This window comes from Pocillopora verrucosa, chromosome 12 (genome assembly GCF_036669915.1).
Source record: "Pocillopora verrucosa isolate sample1 chromosome 12, ASM3666991v2, whole genome shotgun sequence".
Lineage (NCBI taxonomy): Eukaryota > Metazoa > Cnidaria > Anthozoa > Scleractinia > Pocilloporidae > Pocillopora > Pocillopora verrucosa.
In genome coordinates this window covers 20,762,946-20,780,261 of record NC_089323.1, presented here as the reverse complement: position 1 = coordinate 20,780,261, position 17,316 = coordinate 20,762,946, and the positions used below count along the sequence as shown (strand labels likewise).

General features: G+C 36.9%; 2 protein-coding genes across 5 annotated transcripts; one reads left to right on the top strand and one right to left on the bottom strand.

Annotated features, from left to right (window-relative positions):
- The first annotated feature begins 27 nt into the window (after positions 1-27).
- Positions 28-14,518, top strand: LOC131779426 (ferric-chelate reductase 1-like). Of its 3 annotated transcripts, none has more exons than XR_010715817.1 (26): positions 28-149; positions 1,534-1,819; positions 2,270-2,307; positions 2,400-2,500; positions 3,148-3,259; positions 3,357-3,533; positions 3,649-3,747; positions 3,852-3,913; positions 4,246-4,331; positions 5,056-5,168; positions 5,343-5,537; positions 6,201-6,302; positions 6,746-6,804; positions 7,204-7,283; positions 7,501-7,620; positions 8,322-8,437; positions 8,818-8,904; positions 9,312-9,409; positions 9,497-9,555; positions 9,956-10,135; positions 10,575-10,609; positions 11,117-11,257; positions 11,791-12,111; positions 14,014-14,124; positions 14,237-14,272; positions 14,380-14,518. XR_010715817.1 is itself a non-coding variant. In XM_059095974.2 (23 exons), exons 1-22 carry the CDS (start codon positions 132-134, stop codon positions 11,240-11,242), a joined length of 2,349 nt encoding a protein of 782 aa, XP_058951957.2. In that variant the 5' UTR covers positions 28-131; the 3' UTR covers positions 11,243-11,257; positions 11,791-13,992. The 3 variants fall into 3 exon arrangements, 1 of the variants encoding a protein (XP_058951957.2); XR_010715818.1 differs by having other exon boundaries at positions 14,365-14,502; XM_059095974.2 differs by lacking the exons at positions 14,014-14,124; positions 14,237-14,272; positions 14,380-14,518 and having other exon boundaries at positions 11,791-13,992.
- Positions 14,519-15,080: 562 nt separating this feature from the next.
- On the bottom strand, positions 15,081-17,254 carry LOC131779455 (uncharacterized). 2 transcript variants are annotated; one of them, XR_010715821.1, is made up of 4 exons: positions 17,202-17,254; positions 17,030-17,131; positions 16,304-16,375; positions 15,081-15,566 (listed from the first exon to the last, which is right to left on the bottom strand). XR_010715821.1 is itself a non-coding variant. In XM_059096014.2 (4 exons), the coding sequence occupies exons 1-4, from the start codon at positions 17,229-17,231 to the stop codon at positions 15,524-15,526; spliced, it is 306 nt and encodes a 101-aa protein (XP_058951997.2). In that variant the 5' UTR covers positions 17,232-17,248; the 3' UTR covers positions 15,081-15,523. The 2 variants fall into 2 exon arrangements, 1 of the variants encoding a protein (XP_058951997.2); XM_059096014.2 differs by having other exon boundaries at positions 16,304-16,434; positions 17,202-17,248.
- Between the last annotated feature and the right edge of the window lie 62 nt (positions 17,255-17,316).

Here is a 17,316-nt window from a genome sequence, read left to right as displayed (position 1 = left end):
AGTGGGAAGCCTAAGAGATCAAGCGTCACGCTTTCCAGGTTGCTGCGTGACTGCTCACTTGTGTGAGACCTCGATAGTCGGCAGCCACTTGTAAAATTTCGCTAAGGAAATATCCGTGGCGGAAAACCACTATGATTTTCGTGTTACAGGTGATTTTAATTCTAATTATTGTTGATAACAATTGAAAATAATTTTTCCAAGCGAATTTTTCTGATGCGACATGCTCGCTGATGATCAAATGCACAATACCTCGATGTCATGTGTACGTTAACTGGAATATTTGCTGTATGTTACTGTTGTCTAAATTGAAATCAAACTTTTTTAATAGGTTTGTCTTCATTCTTATGAGCTTCAGTGTCATATCTCTGTCGCATGTTACCGTAGATTTTGATAATTATACTAAGAGGAGTAATATCATCTCGATTACATTCGAATGACAACAAATATTGTCTACCTTCGGCCTCGCTGCGGTTGTTGCGTTCCATTCACTTACGTAACTCAATTAATTTCAGTAATCCCTGCATTGAACTTGAAGCCGGAACCAAGTTAACGTATTCTGAATCAAGAATAATTATTCGTTTGCCCCAGTAACTGATAATAAGCCGATGTTGACGTAAGTACCTTAGCAAAGGCGCCTTTTTAAGTACTTAGTTTCCTATGTGCGTAGAGGACTCAAAATTTTTTAAAGGGTGGATCCTCAGTCTACCGTTAAGTTCTCTCTCTACTTTAAACTATTCTGAAAATCTTTATCGATTCATCCGTGATAGAACACTGAGTCAATAAAACATCAAGCTGTGCGACAACCTTTGTAATATGAGATAAGGTTAGTTTGACGTTAGGACGTGGGCATTTTAAATGCTTAACTCATACATCCCACTCTCTGGACGCCATCCACTAAATGTTCTGGATTTAACTTTGTATTGCTTGGCATTAAAATAGTGGATTTCTCCAGAAAATGCTGTCACCCTTGAAATTGCAAAGGAAAGTGGGACCGACTTGAAAGAAATGAGGTTTAAGTTAAGATGATCATTATTAAGACGGTAAAACTGGAAGAATTCCAGTTTGGAATCTCTATTATTTGCACTTTGCGAACCATTAGCTCAACCTATTTATTGTAACATTTGCAAATAAACATTGCATGTCAAATACAATTATAATGTATTCCCACCACAGAGTCAAGTTATGAATTTAATCACCGTGAATGAATTTCAATTATATTAACAGGCAAGTCAATAATTTTGATTCTTTTTTTGCGCTGATCAAAATGCATTAGATTGGAAAACACAATTTTACAAAGGCACACACTCAACATTGTAGCTAAGATAATGTGTTTTCTTCATTTATGTTCCAAATCTAAGCAACAAGATTTAACAACCTCTTGTCTCAAGCATCTAATCAATTTCATTATTACCTTATGTCCTTGGGTAGGTCTAAATCACCTTCTTAGTGTACCTGAAAAAAGTAAAGGTAAAAAAAGCATTGTTTAAAAAAACTGTGATGTTTGCAAAAACTTTTTCTTTTAATCTATTTCAGGTCACAGCTCAGCTGCTGCTCCTTAGTGTCTCAACTGTGTTGGGATTTTCTAAAGGTCCTCCATTGAGTACCTGTGAGAGTAAGTTCCCTCACCACAAACATGCCCCGGCACAACAAGGACTGCCTCCCTATAACATCAATGTATCCACACTCTTGTACAGCCCCGGAGACAACCTGACAGTGACCATCTCAGGATCACAGCCTTTTACAGGATTCATTTTGAATGCACAGGGGACTAAAGGTTCAATTCCTTGGCCAGTAGGAACATTTACTCAAATTCCAAATTGTATGTATTCTCTAAACTGCTTCTTTTACTTCTTGCGTATAATTCAAGACAGTTCATGGGAACAAGACATCCAAGAAAGTAACTTTTTCTTTTTTACCATGAACTTAAGATGAAAATAAGGGGTTTCTAAGTTTTCTTCTACCATGGAAGATTGTTAATTTTTTACAACACTGAAACTTGAATGCCCCAAAATTCCCAGTACAACCCTTGTATGGGACTCCCCCCCCCCCCATTGGAGAATTCTGCTGACACCCCTAGGACATCAAATTAGACCCAAGTACTTTCTCCTTAACTATTCTTGCAAACAAACAAAGAAAGGAAACAGGAGTCCCTGGCTGACAAAGGATACAACATTTCTGGATGATCTTTGGTGAAAGAATGGTGGTCATACCTTTTCTTTTTTTTTGGAAGTGTTAATGGACAAGCAGACATGTTTTTTTCCTCTTGTAGATACAGCTTATTTTTACTGTTCTGGAGGTAATCCAAAGGTAAGGTACTGCATATTTATTTCAAATTCTTTTATAGTCAATAAACGTTATAGATGTCTTGTTGTTGGTTTCTCTTTTTTGCTTATATTTAGAACACAGTTGGTCATAACAATCCTAAGCCAGCTAAGAATTTGAATTCACTTCAGTTCACTTGGATGGCTCCTGAAAAGAGCGCAGGGAACATCAGCTTCATGTTAGTAACATATATGTTTGTTTTAAATGTCATAATATTAAGCTTAACATGTTGAAATGGGGGGGTTGGGGGTGGGGTGGGGAATCGGGGGTGGTTGTGAAATGTAATATGTTGGTCAATTTGACGTTTCCACCTTCCTCCACCTGGGAGTTTATCAAAAACCCACCCTAAGGCCAAAATTGAGTTCAAATGTCCTTTCCCAAGTGCTAGATTTGATGGTCAATTATTTGGTGAAACCTAAAACTTAGACCCTGTAGACCTCCTCCTCCTTTCCTCCTCCATCTGCTTGTGAAAGTGAACTCTTTTTCTTTAAGCACCTCCATATTAAAAGATAAAATGTGTGTTCCCCTGGAAAGACTTGATACTTTTGGTTCAAATTCCCCACCCCACCCAGGCAAGGTTCAAATTTTCCACCCCACTGTCCAGGCATGAAGGACAATCAAATGTATGTGGGTTGCCCAAATGGAAATGTTGAAGCTTTGAATTGATTGTTGCATTATTGTAAGCGTTTTGTTACACTAAGCCCCTTGTGCAAGGCACTCCACAGTTTAACTGTGTAGACAGAGTTCCTTCAGGAAATATGTTTAAATATGAGGTCCCTGCTGCCTTTTGCAGACTTTCACATGTTATTTATTTTCTATATATAGCGCAACCATCGTTCAGAACTATTCCACTTTCTGGGAAAAAGTTACTTCACCTGTTGTTCACGGTCCGCCAGTGGAGAATGTCACTAGAGGGACTTCAACAGAGAGCTTTCAGGTGAGGCTATCAAAAAATGGGCCCAGCAAATGTATGGTTTTCTATCATGAAGCCTTATTTCCATGACCCTTTGTTCTGGAACCATTTTACATTGTAGATTGACAAAAAGGGATGTGGAGAGACCAAAGGGTGTTACTCCTTACCATCAAACTGCGCTGGAAGTGGAGACTGTACCTATCTTTTCACTTACAATGTTTCTGGAAGAAATGTTATCATAGACATGAGTGCTAAAGAGCGCTGGGTGGCAGTTGCTTTTAATGAAAATAAGCTAATGGTAAGAGGAAACACCATAGAAAATTCAGCTTATTTGCATGTTTTCATGATCTTTTATGTTCATACATTTTCTCAGGCAACAAATTTTGTCTTTTTTTGTTGTTCTCCTTCTTAAGGATAAGATGGACTCCATAATGTGCACTACCATGGCAACTAATTTGGCAGAATTTCGTCATTTCTATTCTATTGGTCACAGTGTTGTCCGACAGGACCTGGTGAGGAATATCTGGCTATTTCTTTATAGCATGACAGTGTCATCCTCATAATTAGTAGAACATATTGGGTGATAAGATCCTTCATAAGATAATTTCTCTCTCAGACTGGTAACTCTGACGTCACCTTTGACAAGATAGTTTATGAGGATGGTGGGATAAAGTGCAGGTTGGTAAAAAAGGCTGCTGACAAGTCTTAGTAACAAACAGAGCAATTTTCATTGCTTTGTCTTTCTTTACTTTGCTCTCTGATTGGTTTAGAAAACTTGTGCCATCCTCTTAACCCATCAAATGCTCATGAGATCCCACTGTTCCTTACCCTTTGACTGATGAACGTCTTTGGCTACTGTCATGGAAATATGTTGGAAACAACCTTAGTGTTGATGCTGAAAAAAGAAAAAATTGTAATAAAGGGATGGATTCTCAAAGATTTTTCAAATGAGTTTTACTTTTTATTTCTCTTTTCAAGTTAACAATTTCTCTTCTGTCTCTCTACCTCAGGGTCACTCGTAAACTTACCTCAAATGCAGTCTACTTTAGAGATCTAACCAAGAAATGGTATCTGCTCTTCTCCTGGGGTAAAACAAGTACGTACCATCACTCTTACAATAGAGTTCTCTATTTGACATCTCAGCAACCTCTTCAAGGAACTAATTTTGTGGGAATGATTTGAAAAGAAAGGCAATTGAGGGAAAAACAGATGAAGGAGGGGGGGGGGGGCAAAGGAGGGAGAGTGGAGGAAGAAGTCACTCTTTTCCTTGTCACTTCTTCCCAGACCCTCACCACCCACTTTGAGAGTGGTTGTGAACTCTGTTAATATCTGTGTCTTCAATGCTTTCTGGGATCTACTCTAAAAATATTTATTTATCTTTCAGGGAAATGTGCAATATACCTTTATTTACAGTTTCTTATAATATCTTTTTCCATCCAGAACGTGTAGAGAATCAAGTTTTACTTACTGCTTGAATTATTAACCATTTTGTTGCTGTAATGTATGAGAGCATTGTAGTTTTGGTTGAATTTGAAAAGCCAGTCGATATGAATCAATAAAATTATTGGGAATGCCAAACCCTACTCACTTATTAAGAAAATTAAATTAATGAAAAAGAAGCTATTTACCTGTGCGACTTCATTGCTGATTCAAGTATTACTTTCATATGTTTGCGCACAGTATATCATTTAAACTAAAGCATTTGTATAAGGATCAATGTCAATAACCCAACAACAGTCAACTGATGACAAGGTAGAGTTAATGTTGGTTGAGGGAAGGGGTTGATGCACAGTTGCTAACATTGATCCTTGTATAATCAGGTTTGTCTGGCAGTGCACAGTATCACCGTGCCAATCAATCTGTCACAGCTGATATGGTGGACCTTGGTGTCAATGCAGTTCTTAAAGATGAAAAAAGTCAGGCTGAAGCTACAGTAAGATGTTCAATCATTAAGTTCACATTTGACCCTTTTCTCCTTTCTTTAATACTTTTTATCTTTGTTGGAATAAAGAGGAAAATTGAAGAACCGTATGTAAATGACTTAACTCACAAGTAAACCATGAGTGTCATTCATAAATGTTTTGCTCTCATGTTCTTGTTACTAAAGATAACCAAAGATGGGTGCAGGAAGACAAAGAGCTGCTATTCTGAGCCTGCAAACTGCAAGTCTAGCAAAGACTGTGATTATCTTGTGACCATGAAACCCACGGGGGACCAGGGAGAGTCAGGCGAAGTGGAATTTGAGCTTAGCGCTAAGAAACAATGGGTGGCCATTGGTTTTAACAATGAAAAGAACAAGATGGTGAGAAAAAAATTATTGTAGTTATTGAAATGTTAAGCTTGTGATTTAAGGTAACATTATTGTTTCTTTTTCTAGCCACAGTGCTTTGTCAGATTTATACGTCATGTTAAGACGTCACAATATGTTGGCAAAATTTCATGTGCTAAGTATCCAAGGCAGCCATTGATTGACTTCTGGGAATACAAACTGATTGTGATTGGCAAAAAAACTCAACTAATCAGAAGGAAGTATGACCCCAGTCATAACTTGATTAAACAAGTGATCTGCAGTTCAGGCTGCATACTACCCAGTGAAGGTTCCTGTTTAATTTCTACCTTTCCTCTTACTTACTTCGGTAATCTCTGTAACCCTCTAACTCCCATGAGTGACCAAGACAGAACTCCTCCCTACCATATCAATACAATATGAAACAGAAAAGTGTTGGGGATCAAGAAAAATTTCAATTATTAGTTAATCCAATAACAAATTTTCAGAACTAACATCATAAGAATTGTATGTCAGAGAATTACTAAATGAGATCTTGGGAGTTAAAGGGCTAACTGGTCCTAACCCCCACAAAAACACTGCAGAATATCATTCTGTCATGCAATGAAAAAGCCATTTCTGTTCTGGTGATAATAATCAAATTGTTGACAGCACTGTTTGTTATTTACTTGTTTTCAGGATGGCACCGATGCCTTAATCTGCGCTGAAGTCAATGACAAAGTCACTGTAGAACATTATATGGCCGACCAAGGGTATGGTAGACCTACAAAGACCACCCCTGTAAGTACCTGGCATCCTCGACTGTCCAGTGGTATTTTTACCTGGTTACCAGTTTAACAAATAGATTCCAAGTTGAACATCAGTGACATACTCAGCTGCGCCTCATGTGCCACTTTTTTGTTCTTACCACATTTTGACGTCATCTGTGATCTATTACTGAACAGACACATGGCAACTTGGAATCTATTTGTTTTATATAATAAAGAATTAAAATATACAGAAAAAAGTTTTAATGATGACATCATTTATACGTCTGTCCTCTAATAGATCATAAGTGAGAACCAATCAGAATATGTGCATAACTGAGTTTACTATATAATTAGATATAGCTTGTATGAATCACCACATGAAATAATGAGTATAGAGTTGAAAATGCACTGATTAACTGAATTTTAGCGAGTTTCAATTAAGTGTGTGATGATTGACATATTTTTGTATTTCAGACTCCCACTTCTATTATTGCAACTCTTGCTGAATCAAAAGGTGGAGTTGTTGCCTGTCGGTAAGTCTCATTCCATCTGCAAGAGTATCACAAGTGGATCAAACCTTCAAGTTTCCCTTAACATTCATGGACACCAATTTTTGTCCTTGAGCATAAAGAGGCACTGAGAATGTCAATTATGGCTCAAAATGACAACACAATGAACCCGTCAAGGTTAGAATCTGGACTTCTTGATCCTGAGCCATTGGAGTCTCTTCCCTAAACTGAGACCAGGAAACCTTGAATCCAGAGTGTCAGGGGTGGGGTAGGGTTATTTTGTCACTTGTGCACAGTTCCATTTTCCTCTAACTTTCTAATGATATGAAAACACCAGAGGAAGAAATACTGCAAGAAATTGGGTAGAAATTCTTCCCTTTCTAGAAAAGAGAGATAAAACACGGTTGTCATTATTTATAATAGCTTTAAAAGGAAGAAGAAAGATGACAAAATGGTGGATCTTACAAAGACATGGCATCTTGTGTATGCAAGTGGCCCTATGAGTAAGTGATGTTTTTTAATGGTAAATATGTATTCATTATTTGACAGTGTGAACAGTTTTTGGATCAATGTCAGTATCTGAGCAACTGCGCACTTACTCCTCCCCTAACTCAAGATAAAGCCTAACTTCTTATCAGTTGACTGCAGTTGGGTTGGTGGGGGGGGGGTTAGATGTGCAGTTTCTCAGATACTGATATTGATGCTTTTCTTAATAAACAGGTGGAGACAAGATAGGCATACACTCCACAACTCCAAAAACCAGCCCTCAGAAAGTGGACGTCAGTGCAATCGGAGAGCTTGTTGCAGCAGAGGAGAGCATTACATTGGTACAGGTTCATGGTAAGAGAGCTGATATTGTGGTCAAAACAAAGTTCATCCAAAGAAACCATTTTTGGGAAAAATTCACAATAGTCTAATTAATCTAAGAGTTTTTTTAAACCTGATAAATCTCAAACAATCGAGAACCAATTTCATGGTGCTATACATTACATGCAACATGTCAATTATTTACAAAAGATATTTGGAAAATTCCTAACATGGTAAAGCAAAAGTCTAATATGACTAGCTTGAATAATTTGAGAACCAATGACTTAACTGCAAACTTCAACGTTATCAGACGGTTCCTACACTAGTGTCTGATCTTAGAAACTAATGTCTGAATCTAGACACAAGTGTCCGATTTTAGACACTAGTGTCCAATTTTGGACTTAAGTGTCCAATTTTGACACAAATGTCTGATCTTAGACACTGTTGTCTGATTTTAGACAATAGTGTCTGATTTTAGACAATAGTGTCTGATTTTAGACACAAGTGTTCAATTTTAGACACTAGTATCCGATTTTAGACACTAGTGTCCGATTTTAAACACTTGTGTCTGATTTTAGATGCTATTGTCCGATTTTAGACACTAGTGTTCAATTTTAGACACTAGTGTCCAATTTTATACATCAGTATCCCATTTTAGACACCACCATCCGATTTTAAACAATAGTGTGCAAAATGAGAAAGTATTTTCAGTCTTGACTTTCTATTTCTCACAGGCTGTTTAATGGTTATTGCATGGATCGGCTTTGCATCGATTGGAATGTTCATTGCTCGTCACATGAAGGTGTTGTTTGGCCAGAGGGTTCTGCTTGGTACCAAAATGTGGTTTACGGTAAGACTTTTATTCTTTCAAACACAGTTTTATCAAAACACTTGTCGATAATTTCATTTATGGGAGGAGCACTGTATTTCACTTTTTATTCCAAGTATCGTGTTGATTTGTTAGTTGGGGATATAACAGCTCGGAGTTAGTTTCTCATTTGCTTATGATAATGAAAGATAAACCTACAGAAAGTTTTTACAGGTTCACTGGAAGAGTGAAATATTTTGGATAAATGTCAGTATCTAAGCAACTACGCACCTACCCCTCCCCAAACTCAACATGAGCCATAACTTGTTATAAATTGACTGTTGTTGGGTCAGTGGAAGGTGTAGGTGCGTATAGCCGCTCAGATACTGACATTGATCCACATTTTGATTGTCATTTCTCAGCTTCACCGATTGTTAATGGTCTTGACAGTTGTGCTAACTATCCTTGGAGTTATCATCATCTTTGTTCATGCTGGTCGCTGGACCAAGGTAGGACTAAATCTTCATATCCTGTATCTTCTCCATAATGGTTAGCTGGGGACATTAGGGAACCCACGCACTTCTCGCAAAGTGAAATTTCCTTTAAAAAATATTGTTAACTGCCTTAAGCAGTCTGGCCACAGTCCTCTAAAAACTGATGTAAATGATATATGCGCATTAGGGCATATTCATATGCATTATTATTATTATCTCTTTGACCTGCGTGACACCTCAGCCAATCACAACCACTTAACCAGTGACAACATCAATTTACATCATATCCCGGCACAAAGCACAAGTCAAGAGTTTTCTAGAGGTGGATTGTTGACAGAACAAGAGGCTAGGCTTGTATTAGGCCTATCGATTGGCTACATGGATAGATAGTTCCCAGCCTTCTTTTTTCCTTTTACTCACAGGAAGCTGGTGCTCATCCAATCACTGGTATATTTGTACTGGTGCTTGCTGTTATTCAACCAATTATGGCAGTATTCAGACCCCACCCTGGAGAAGAAAAGTATGTTTGGAGAATATTTTTTTCTCTCTTTTCTCTTATGTATCCTCAGTGTTCATGTTCCTTATTGTTGGTGTTGCTTTTCTTTAGACGCTACATCTTCAACTGGGCTCATCGTGGTGTGGGGCTGTCCGCACTAATCCTGGCTGGTAAGGAGTCTTTTGAATCAATATCGCTTTAGAATGATCACTGGCTTAGCTCTTTCGCTCCTTGAGCTGAAAAACTGGTTACTCCTTGTTACACTAACAATACACTGTGACACCAGATTCCCTTGATTAGTTTATATAGAAAATGGAAACTAGCCCAGTAGATGGGAGAATCGCAAAGCAGATCTTAGAAGTTAAAGGAAGATGATACTGTGTGGAAAATGTTTGCAACTTTCTTTGAAACATCACACAAAGTCATACACTTTAGAGATCACTGAACTGTCAAACAAATTAGAGGCTGATATTATCTGCAATTCCCGCTGATGGTTTTGGAAAATTTCTTTAGATACTAACCACTAATTTTTATAATACATCTTAAACTTCTCTTTGTTAAACTTCACAGTGGTGACTGTGTTCTTTGGTCTTCGCCTTCCTGATTCAGGGCTAGGTGACTCCGCCCTGTACCCCATGGTCGCCTACTGTGTGGCTTTGACTCTTGTGGTTGCTTACGACATCTATGATACTTTGTCAACACCACAGGGCGAAGCATTTTTCAGTGTCGTTCCATCGGGAGGGAAAGAAGGTGATTACTTGTGGAGTTAGGAAACTGAGTTTTAATCAGAACTGATCATCCAGCTGACTTGTTAATTTATTGGGAGAACTCTGTTATTAATCAGAACTGTCTGGCAAGATCAGTCAGTGTCTAGATTTTATACACTATTTTAAGGAAATGTTTCAAAGTTAGATGAAAGCATACAAAAAAGGTCATATTCTTCTGTAAACTTACCATTCTTTTGGCCATTTTTGATTGATTCTAATCTCCCTCACGTGACTGAATGACTATCGACTGTTATCATCACACTAAAGATACGAAACAGTGCCCATGTAACACAAATGTAAACTCTCGAAATGCACACTAATGGTTAATGGAGTTCAGTCATATTCAATACTTTTGGTCTGTCAATTCCATATATGCTAGTCACATGACTCTTGTTGTATCTTTTTGTTTATTTTAATGACAGCTGAAGATGTTGAATTGCAGCCCCCTGACATTCCGGTATAAAAAATTCATTTCAGTATATCTTGTTCAGTTGTGTCTTTTGTTGTGCTTAATTCTGGTCCTGAGGAAGAAACAAGTAAAGTTTGTTGAAGGCGATTTAACAAATTTAAACGCTTTCATACCCTAACCTGTTAACTCCATGTATGACCAAGACAGAATGTCTTCTTACAATTACTAGTGATGAGAACATAGAAAAATATTTATATGGGGATTATTAATTGATCTAATACCAAATTCTCCAAACAAACACCATAAGAATTGTATGACAGACAGTGAGGAGAAATACTAATGAGATTTTGGGAGTGAAAGGTTAAATGACGTCAGTGCATTATGATCAGCGATATAGGTGACGTAAAATGCGTTCTTTAGGAACTCCTGCTGAAGTAGAAATTCTTAATTTCCTTCTCTTCCAGTTGTCCAAGCTTTGTGTGCAAATAGGGTATTACTCTCTGTGGATGTTTTCTTTCGGTTCTCACCTGTTGTTACTTTTTCTTCCTTTTGCAGACTGTAAATGAACGCAAATTTCTGTTTGCCTTTACGGTTCTTGTTTCAGTTGGTGTTGTGATTGCACTTTTGGTGCTGATTGCAATCGCTGACAGGGAATCTCACGAACATGATCACGACAGCTAAATTAAAAGTCAAGGAGTGAGTTTATAAGGGTGTGCTATTATTTCAATATGCGAAACAATCAATCCCTAGGTTGAAAGCGTGGAGACTTGTAGAAAGAATCTATCTGAATTTTCTTCCTGAAATCATTAAACTGAAATTTTTCATTTTCTTCTTGTACAGTCCTTTAAATCTCATCCATTGTTTATCATCTGTATTTCTTTTATTTATTCTTTTGTATTTGATGTTTGTCCAAATCTGCATTCAATAAAATGAAAGAGGAAGTTACCTTTAAGGTCTCAGGGTACATATAACTCCCTCCCCTTCCCTCCCGTTCCTTCTTTGCTGGAAGTGCAAGATCCCTGTCTCTTTCCCACTACTTGTCTAGAAAAAAGGTGATAATTTATGATAATCTTACATCCTGGTTTATCCTCAAATGCCATTGGGTCACTAGTGTCGAACTGACCCTGTCCCCACCCCTCCAGAGAATCCTGCTTATACTCTTTTTAGGTGTTCTTCTACTTAAAGTTGTTTTCATAGTTCCTTTAAATCACCTCTTTCTCTCTTTGCAGGTTGACGCAACAAAATTCCTCAATCAGAGGAATGATCAACCTATGAACTGAAGTGGTACCAAAACTATCGTATAAGAACTAGTTGATAGTTGATAGTGAACATTTTTGGTAGCCCATTTATCTTTTTAATAAGGTTACATCTGTATACTGTCTCATTTATTTTCTGTGAACATCACTTTTTCATCAGGATGTAGCTTTCTTTTTTTTTTAGGTGAAATGTTTATAAGAGCAAACAGTTATTAATGGATGAGGTGGTAGAGGTCATACGTTTATGAAGAAATATATAGACTAGTAAAAAGTGTTCAGAAGATTTTCCTCTAGGTAATAGTATGCATAATGCTGATATATTTGAATGATTTAAACTCTAGCAAATATTTAGACATTTTAACGATGATTTATCGTAAATAAAACAGTCATATGTTTGAGAAAGGGTTTCCTATAGAGGTCTTGGCTCAGTTCAAAGCCCTATTTGCAATTGTTTTACACCATGTTTTTACAATCTCTCCAAAGAAGTCTCTGGCTGACACACTCTTGCTCATTGAGAGCTTGACTGTTTCAAGTCAACTATGTGATTCATAATGGTAATAGGACCGAGTGGACTCCAATTCGGTCTGTAATCATACAAGTGATTAACAAAATCGGACGACTTGTCAATCATGAGAATTATAACAGACAGAATTGGAAGACAAAAATTGTGTTACCAATTAATCATAACCTTCACAATTTCCAAAAACAACAAATACATTTAGGACAAATATCTGTGGTAGAGACAAAGTCTAAGTAAAAAATTCCTCAACTTTGGAAATTCCCCAATTTTTTCAGGATAAGTGGTTGTTGCTGTAGTTATTGTGATCAATTCTATGATTGGTAGATTTGGCTGAAAGGACTGAGCATGATTCGAAATTTCAACTGCCTGATTATAGCCAACTGTCTGATTACATTGTGTAATTACAACTGCAGAATGATTCGTGAAAAATAAAGCAGCTAAAGCACCAATCACATTTGAGTAAATTGTAATGGTTATGATCAAGGGGAGAACTGAAGGGTGTGATACCTGGAAATGCCTTGATATTCACCCTTGCAGTGTAGCTTGGTGAAATTTCATGATACTATAGCAACAGTGACGAGACTAGTGCAGTCTGCACCACATGACTAATGATTGAGAAACCCCTCCTTGGTTAAAACAACTTATAAAAATTTAGACAACTTCCTGTACAATCAAAGGAGCATTACCACATGACGCACAGTAAGTATTTACAATTAAAGAAAAACTGTGAAAATATCAGTAAATCCCAACACTCAAGGAATAAACTTGCAAGAAAGTGGGTAAAAAAAACATTGGGTAATGAGAAAAAACCTATATACAAATACATCCCAGACTATTTATAGGCTTGGTATAACATAAAGAAAGAAAGCAATCACCAAAAAAAAAAAAGGAAGAAAAGCTTTAAAATGAAATTTAAAAAAAAAAAACAAAAAAAAAACAGCAAGTTCCCTTGGACAGGATCTGCACCTAGTCTGCGACCACAGTTTCATAGTACAATGCTCAACCCACAGAGCTGCAGGAAAATTGCCATGAAATTGAGAGCAAATTTAAGTCAATTTGTATCGAGTCAACAATATAATGTTAGGATCAAGTGTGCAAACATTCTGAGGGAAGAAGTGTTTTGACTCTAAGATGACATCAGAACTAAAACTCTGCTGTTTGCCAGTGACATAATTTTCAAATTCAGGGGCACTCTCCTCCTTTAACTCCCACGAGTCACCCAGACAGAATTTCTCCTTACAATATAAATACAATAGCAAGCAGATAAGTGATAAGAACAAAGAAAAATATCAATTTGGGGATGGGTAGTTGATCCAATACTACCGGTAAATTCTCTGAACTAATATTATAAGAATAATTATTATTGTATGATTGACAGTAAAGAGAATTACAAATTTGATCTGGGAGTTAAAGGGTAAATGATTTTTCTCCTTCATTCTCAACACTTCTGCTTCATATTATGGTGATATTGTAGAGAGAAATGCTGTGTTGGTCACTTATGGGAGGTTAAGGGTTCATTTTCCCTCCTCCCCTGCTATAATCCTTAGTTGATGTAAAAAGTCTAAAGGTGAGAAAACCACAAAAAGGTCAAGAGTTGCTAATTATTGAAAAGATCATTCACTTGGTAAGATTTCAGTTTCTAAATTTCTACATTATTTATATTCCCTTTTTGGCAGAATAAAAAACATTTGAGATTCCAGTTAAAGATAATGTTCAGCTCTTTGCTCAGAACAGTGGAGGAGACATTCACACAGCCATCAATGGTCTCCAGTTCTCCTCTTCAAAAGGTGAGATCGCTGGGATCAATGATGAGGTTTCCAGAGATTTTTCCTGCATCACATTAAGAATTTTAGTTATTGCAGTAGATCATTTTGAAGTTTTTTAATTTTCTAATTACAGATCACATTTCCTTTTGCACAGAAGGTTAACATAAAGGTAATGTCCAATAATGTAAATTTTACAGTTTTCCATAATGATTGTGGTTCAGATGCCAACTTTTCCATTTCAAAAAAAATAAAGTTTTTCAGGTTTTTTATTTGTAGGGGTGGCACAGATATGCTTGATGAAAAAGACTGTGGTATGAATAGTGATAATGATGATGAAATCCTTGTTAGTTCCCAACCAAATGGGAATAGCACCCAGGGAGCTAATAAGTGCCTGGCCATGGGTGAAGAGTGTGATTCACAAGGAACCTCTGAGATGCCTCGAGATGATGATGATGTCATAGAAGATTTAGATGATGAAGACTAAGGGGTGAACAGAGCTTCTGACACCTTCCATCTGGGAATGGCAGTCATGCAGGGTGGTTCATCTGAGTGTGATGCAGTGCCCCCCTCAAGGTTGTCATCATTTGTACAAAAGCTACAACCATTACTCTGGTAGACCCACACTTTACAAGGGTTGGTTTGAAGAAAAGTTTGTCTAATTTCACAAAACTTGTGGTCTAAATAGTGGTAATGTTAAATAACCAAAGACCTGGATTGTAAATTGTGTACAAAACAGTAAAAACATATTATCTGTAGTTTGTTTTGTCAAATACATCCAAGTTTAGAAGCTATTCATTGAAAGATTACAACTGACATTTGGTTCATAGTGCAGCAATGACTTCCTCAACTCGCTGCAATCAGGCTCAACTGATAGTGTTTTATAATGTTCACAGGAAGAAAGAGAAGCACTAGTTTGAATAGTTATACAGATGGGAGGAAAAAGCAAAAGATCTCTAAATATACATCAAATTGTTAACTGATTTAACAAAACATTTTTGGTTATTACTTGTATTATGTATTTTCATGAAGAAAAAGTGCTTCACATATATAAGATGAAACTTAAAAAAAAAACAAATATTAAAAAGGAATGACAGTTGATAATGGTTGGATTCAAAGGCTCCAAAATCAATGATTATGGGCTTCTCTGCATTGTATGCTCTTGTTTTGATACTCACAGCTATGTCATGGAGTAAGAAGCTTGAAATTTGAACTTTTCACTGTCCATAGGTTTATCAGACTCATTTGTAAACGATTGCAATAATGATTGTTGTGTAGGAGTCTGTACATTTTTTGTTTAAGACAGGTATTCTTTATCACCAGACTCTATTTGTTTCAAGCAGTTTTAAAATCTGCTGTAGTATCTGTGGTGAATGTTTCTTGAGGGCAATACCCAAAAGAACTGGTTTGCTGGCATGCTTATTTATAAGGGCTCCAATCTGTTTAGCATAAACATGCCAGATTTCCTGCAATGTAATAACATGTTCAAAATTAAATACAAACGTAAGTCAATGAATGAAGTGATATTAACCCTCTGTCAGTAACAGTCCATCCTATCAAAAACCTGTTGTAATCATAAATAATTTTCCACTCATTGACAACATTTAGAGTGAATCTCTTCATACACCTTAAAATACTACACAAGGTAGACCACTGCATTTACTAGCCTTTTAATTTAGTGGGCATGAAAATGTTACTTTTTGCACAGTCTTTTCTTGTTCCTTTTTTCCCCTCCAGTATTAACAGCTTTTAAGGCCTGGTAGACATAGACATACTCATAAAGAAAACTAGCTTGCAGTGCAGGCATCTTATAAGGGTGAATTAACATTAGGAAGCTTGCAATCATTTATTCCACCAGCCATGTTTGATTTGGAGATAGAGGTGATGAGGGGAGGGGGGGCAGGAAAGGTGAAAATCTTCACTCCCCCAATCTTACCCCTCTCCTTATTTTAGACTGTTGCCCACCCCCTTGGTACAATATTCTTTCTCTCCACAGCCTTCTGCTATAATTAAATTAAAAGAAGGGGGCCATAATTTTTCCTAACAAAATTACCTCTGCTCTACAGGCTAAAAGAAAATGTGCTAAGTTTATGAAGTCTTAAACATTTCCTTGTATGATAGCTCAGTGAATTTGGTACTTGTTACCAGTAAATTTACTGTGTTCTGTAATTGAAAATTTCCTAAATTTTTACCATCTACTTACTTAGCAATGAGTTCATATCCCTCAGAGAAGATGCATTTGACCACCTCTGAGATTGATGGAGTTTCTGCAGAACTAGACAACAGTATAGAACTTGATGAGCTCTCTGTTGGAGACATCCTATTTACACTAACCTGCAAGGATGTTCATTGAACAGATGATTTTTAAAGAAACTAGGTTTATGCAAATTAACAAACTCAAAGCTTTTAGGTTCTCAATGACAAAAGGATTATGAGGAGCTTAAAGGGAACCTGCTGCAACTTCACATCCAAAGAAGCCCATCAAACCGTTTGAAGTGATTAACAACACCAGCAAATATCCTCGAACAACTTCCTGTCAACCCTTTAACTCCCATTGGGCAACCAAAACATAATTTCTCCTAACAAGATCAATACAAAACCTAGCAGACAAGTGATGGGAATACAGGAAAATATCAACTAGGGGTTTATTAGTTGATCCAAAACAAAATTCTCCAACGATATAAAAAATTAAGCAAGACAATAAGGAAGATTACTAATGAGATCTTAGGAGTGAAACGTTTTATGGATAATGTAACAATACATATCAGCTAAAGATCACATGAAGCTCAAAATTGTTTTTAATACAATGGTTGAAATGATTCTAATTTACGCTCAGATATCTTGGTGTAAATCATCACTCAATCATCCAATCATCAGAAACAGCTATCAAAGAAAAAAAGTAACAAAAACTTAAGACAACAACACTCACCAAAGTTCCAATATTCTCAAACTGTGAAACGATCAAAAAGATTCTGTCCTGATAGGCAGAACAAAACACTTCTGTGTGGGTTCCTTCGATAATTGCCGCAGTCTAGAAAGTAAGATAATTATCAAAAAAACCACGCTGCAGAACTTGTGATTCACGAAAAAGGCACTTTTACCTGACGGGTTTTCACAGTCTGACCGGCCATTTTAAAATCTATGAATGTATGGGGAAAATGCAAGATTTGAGGAGGGGTGGGAAGCCTAAGATATTCAAGCGTCACGCTTTCCAGG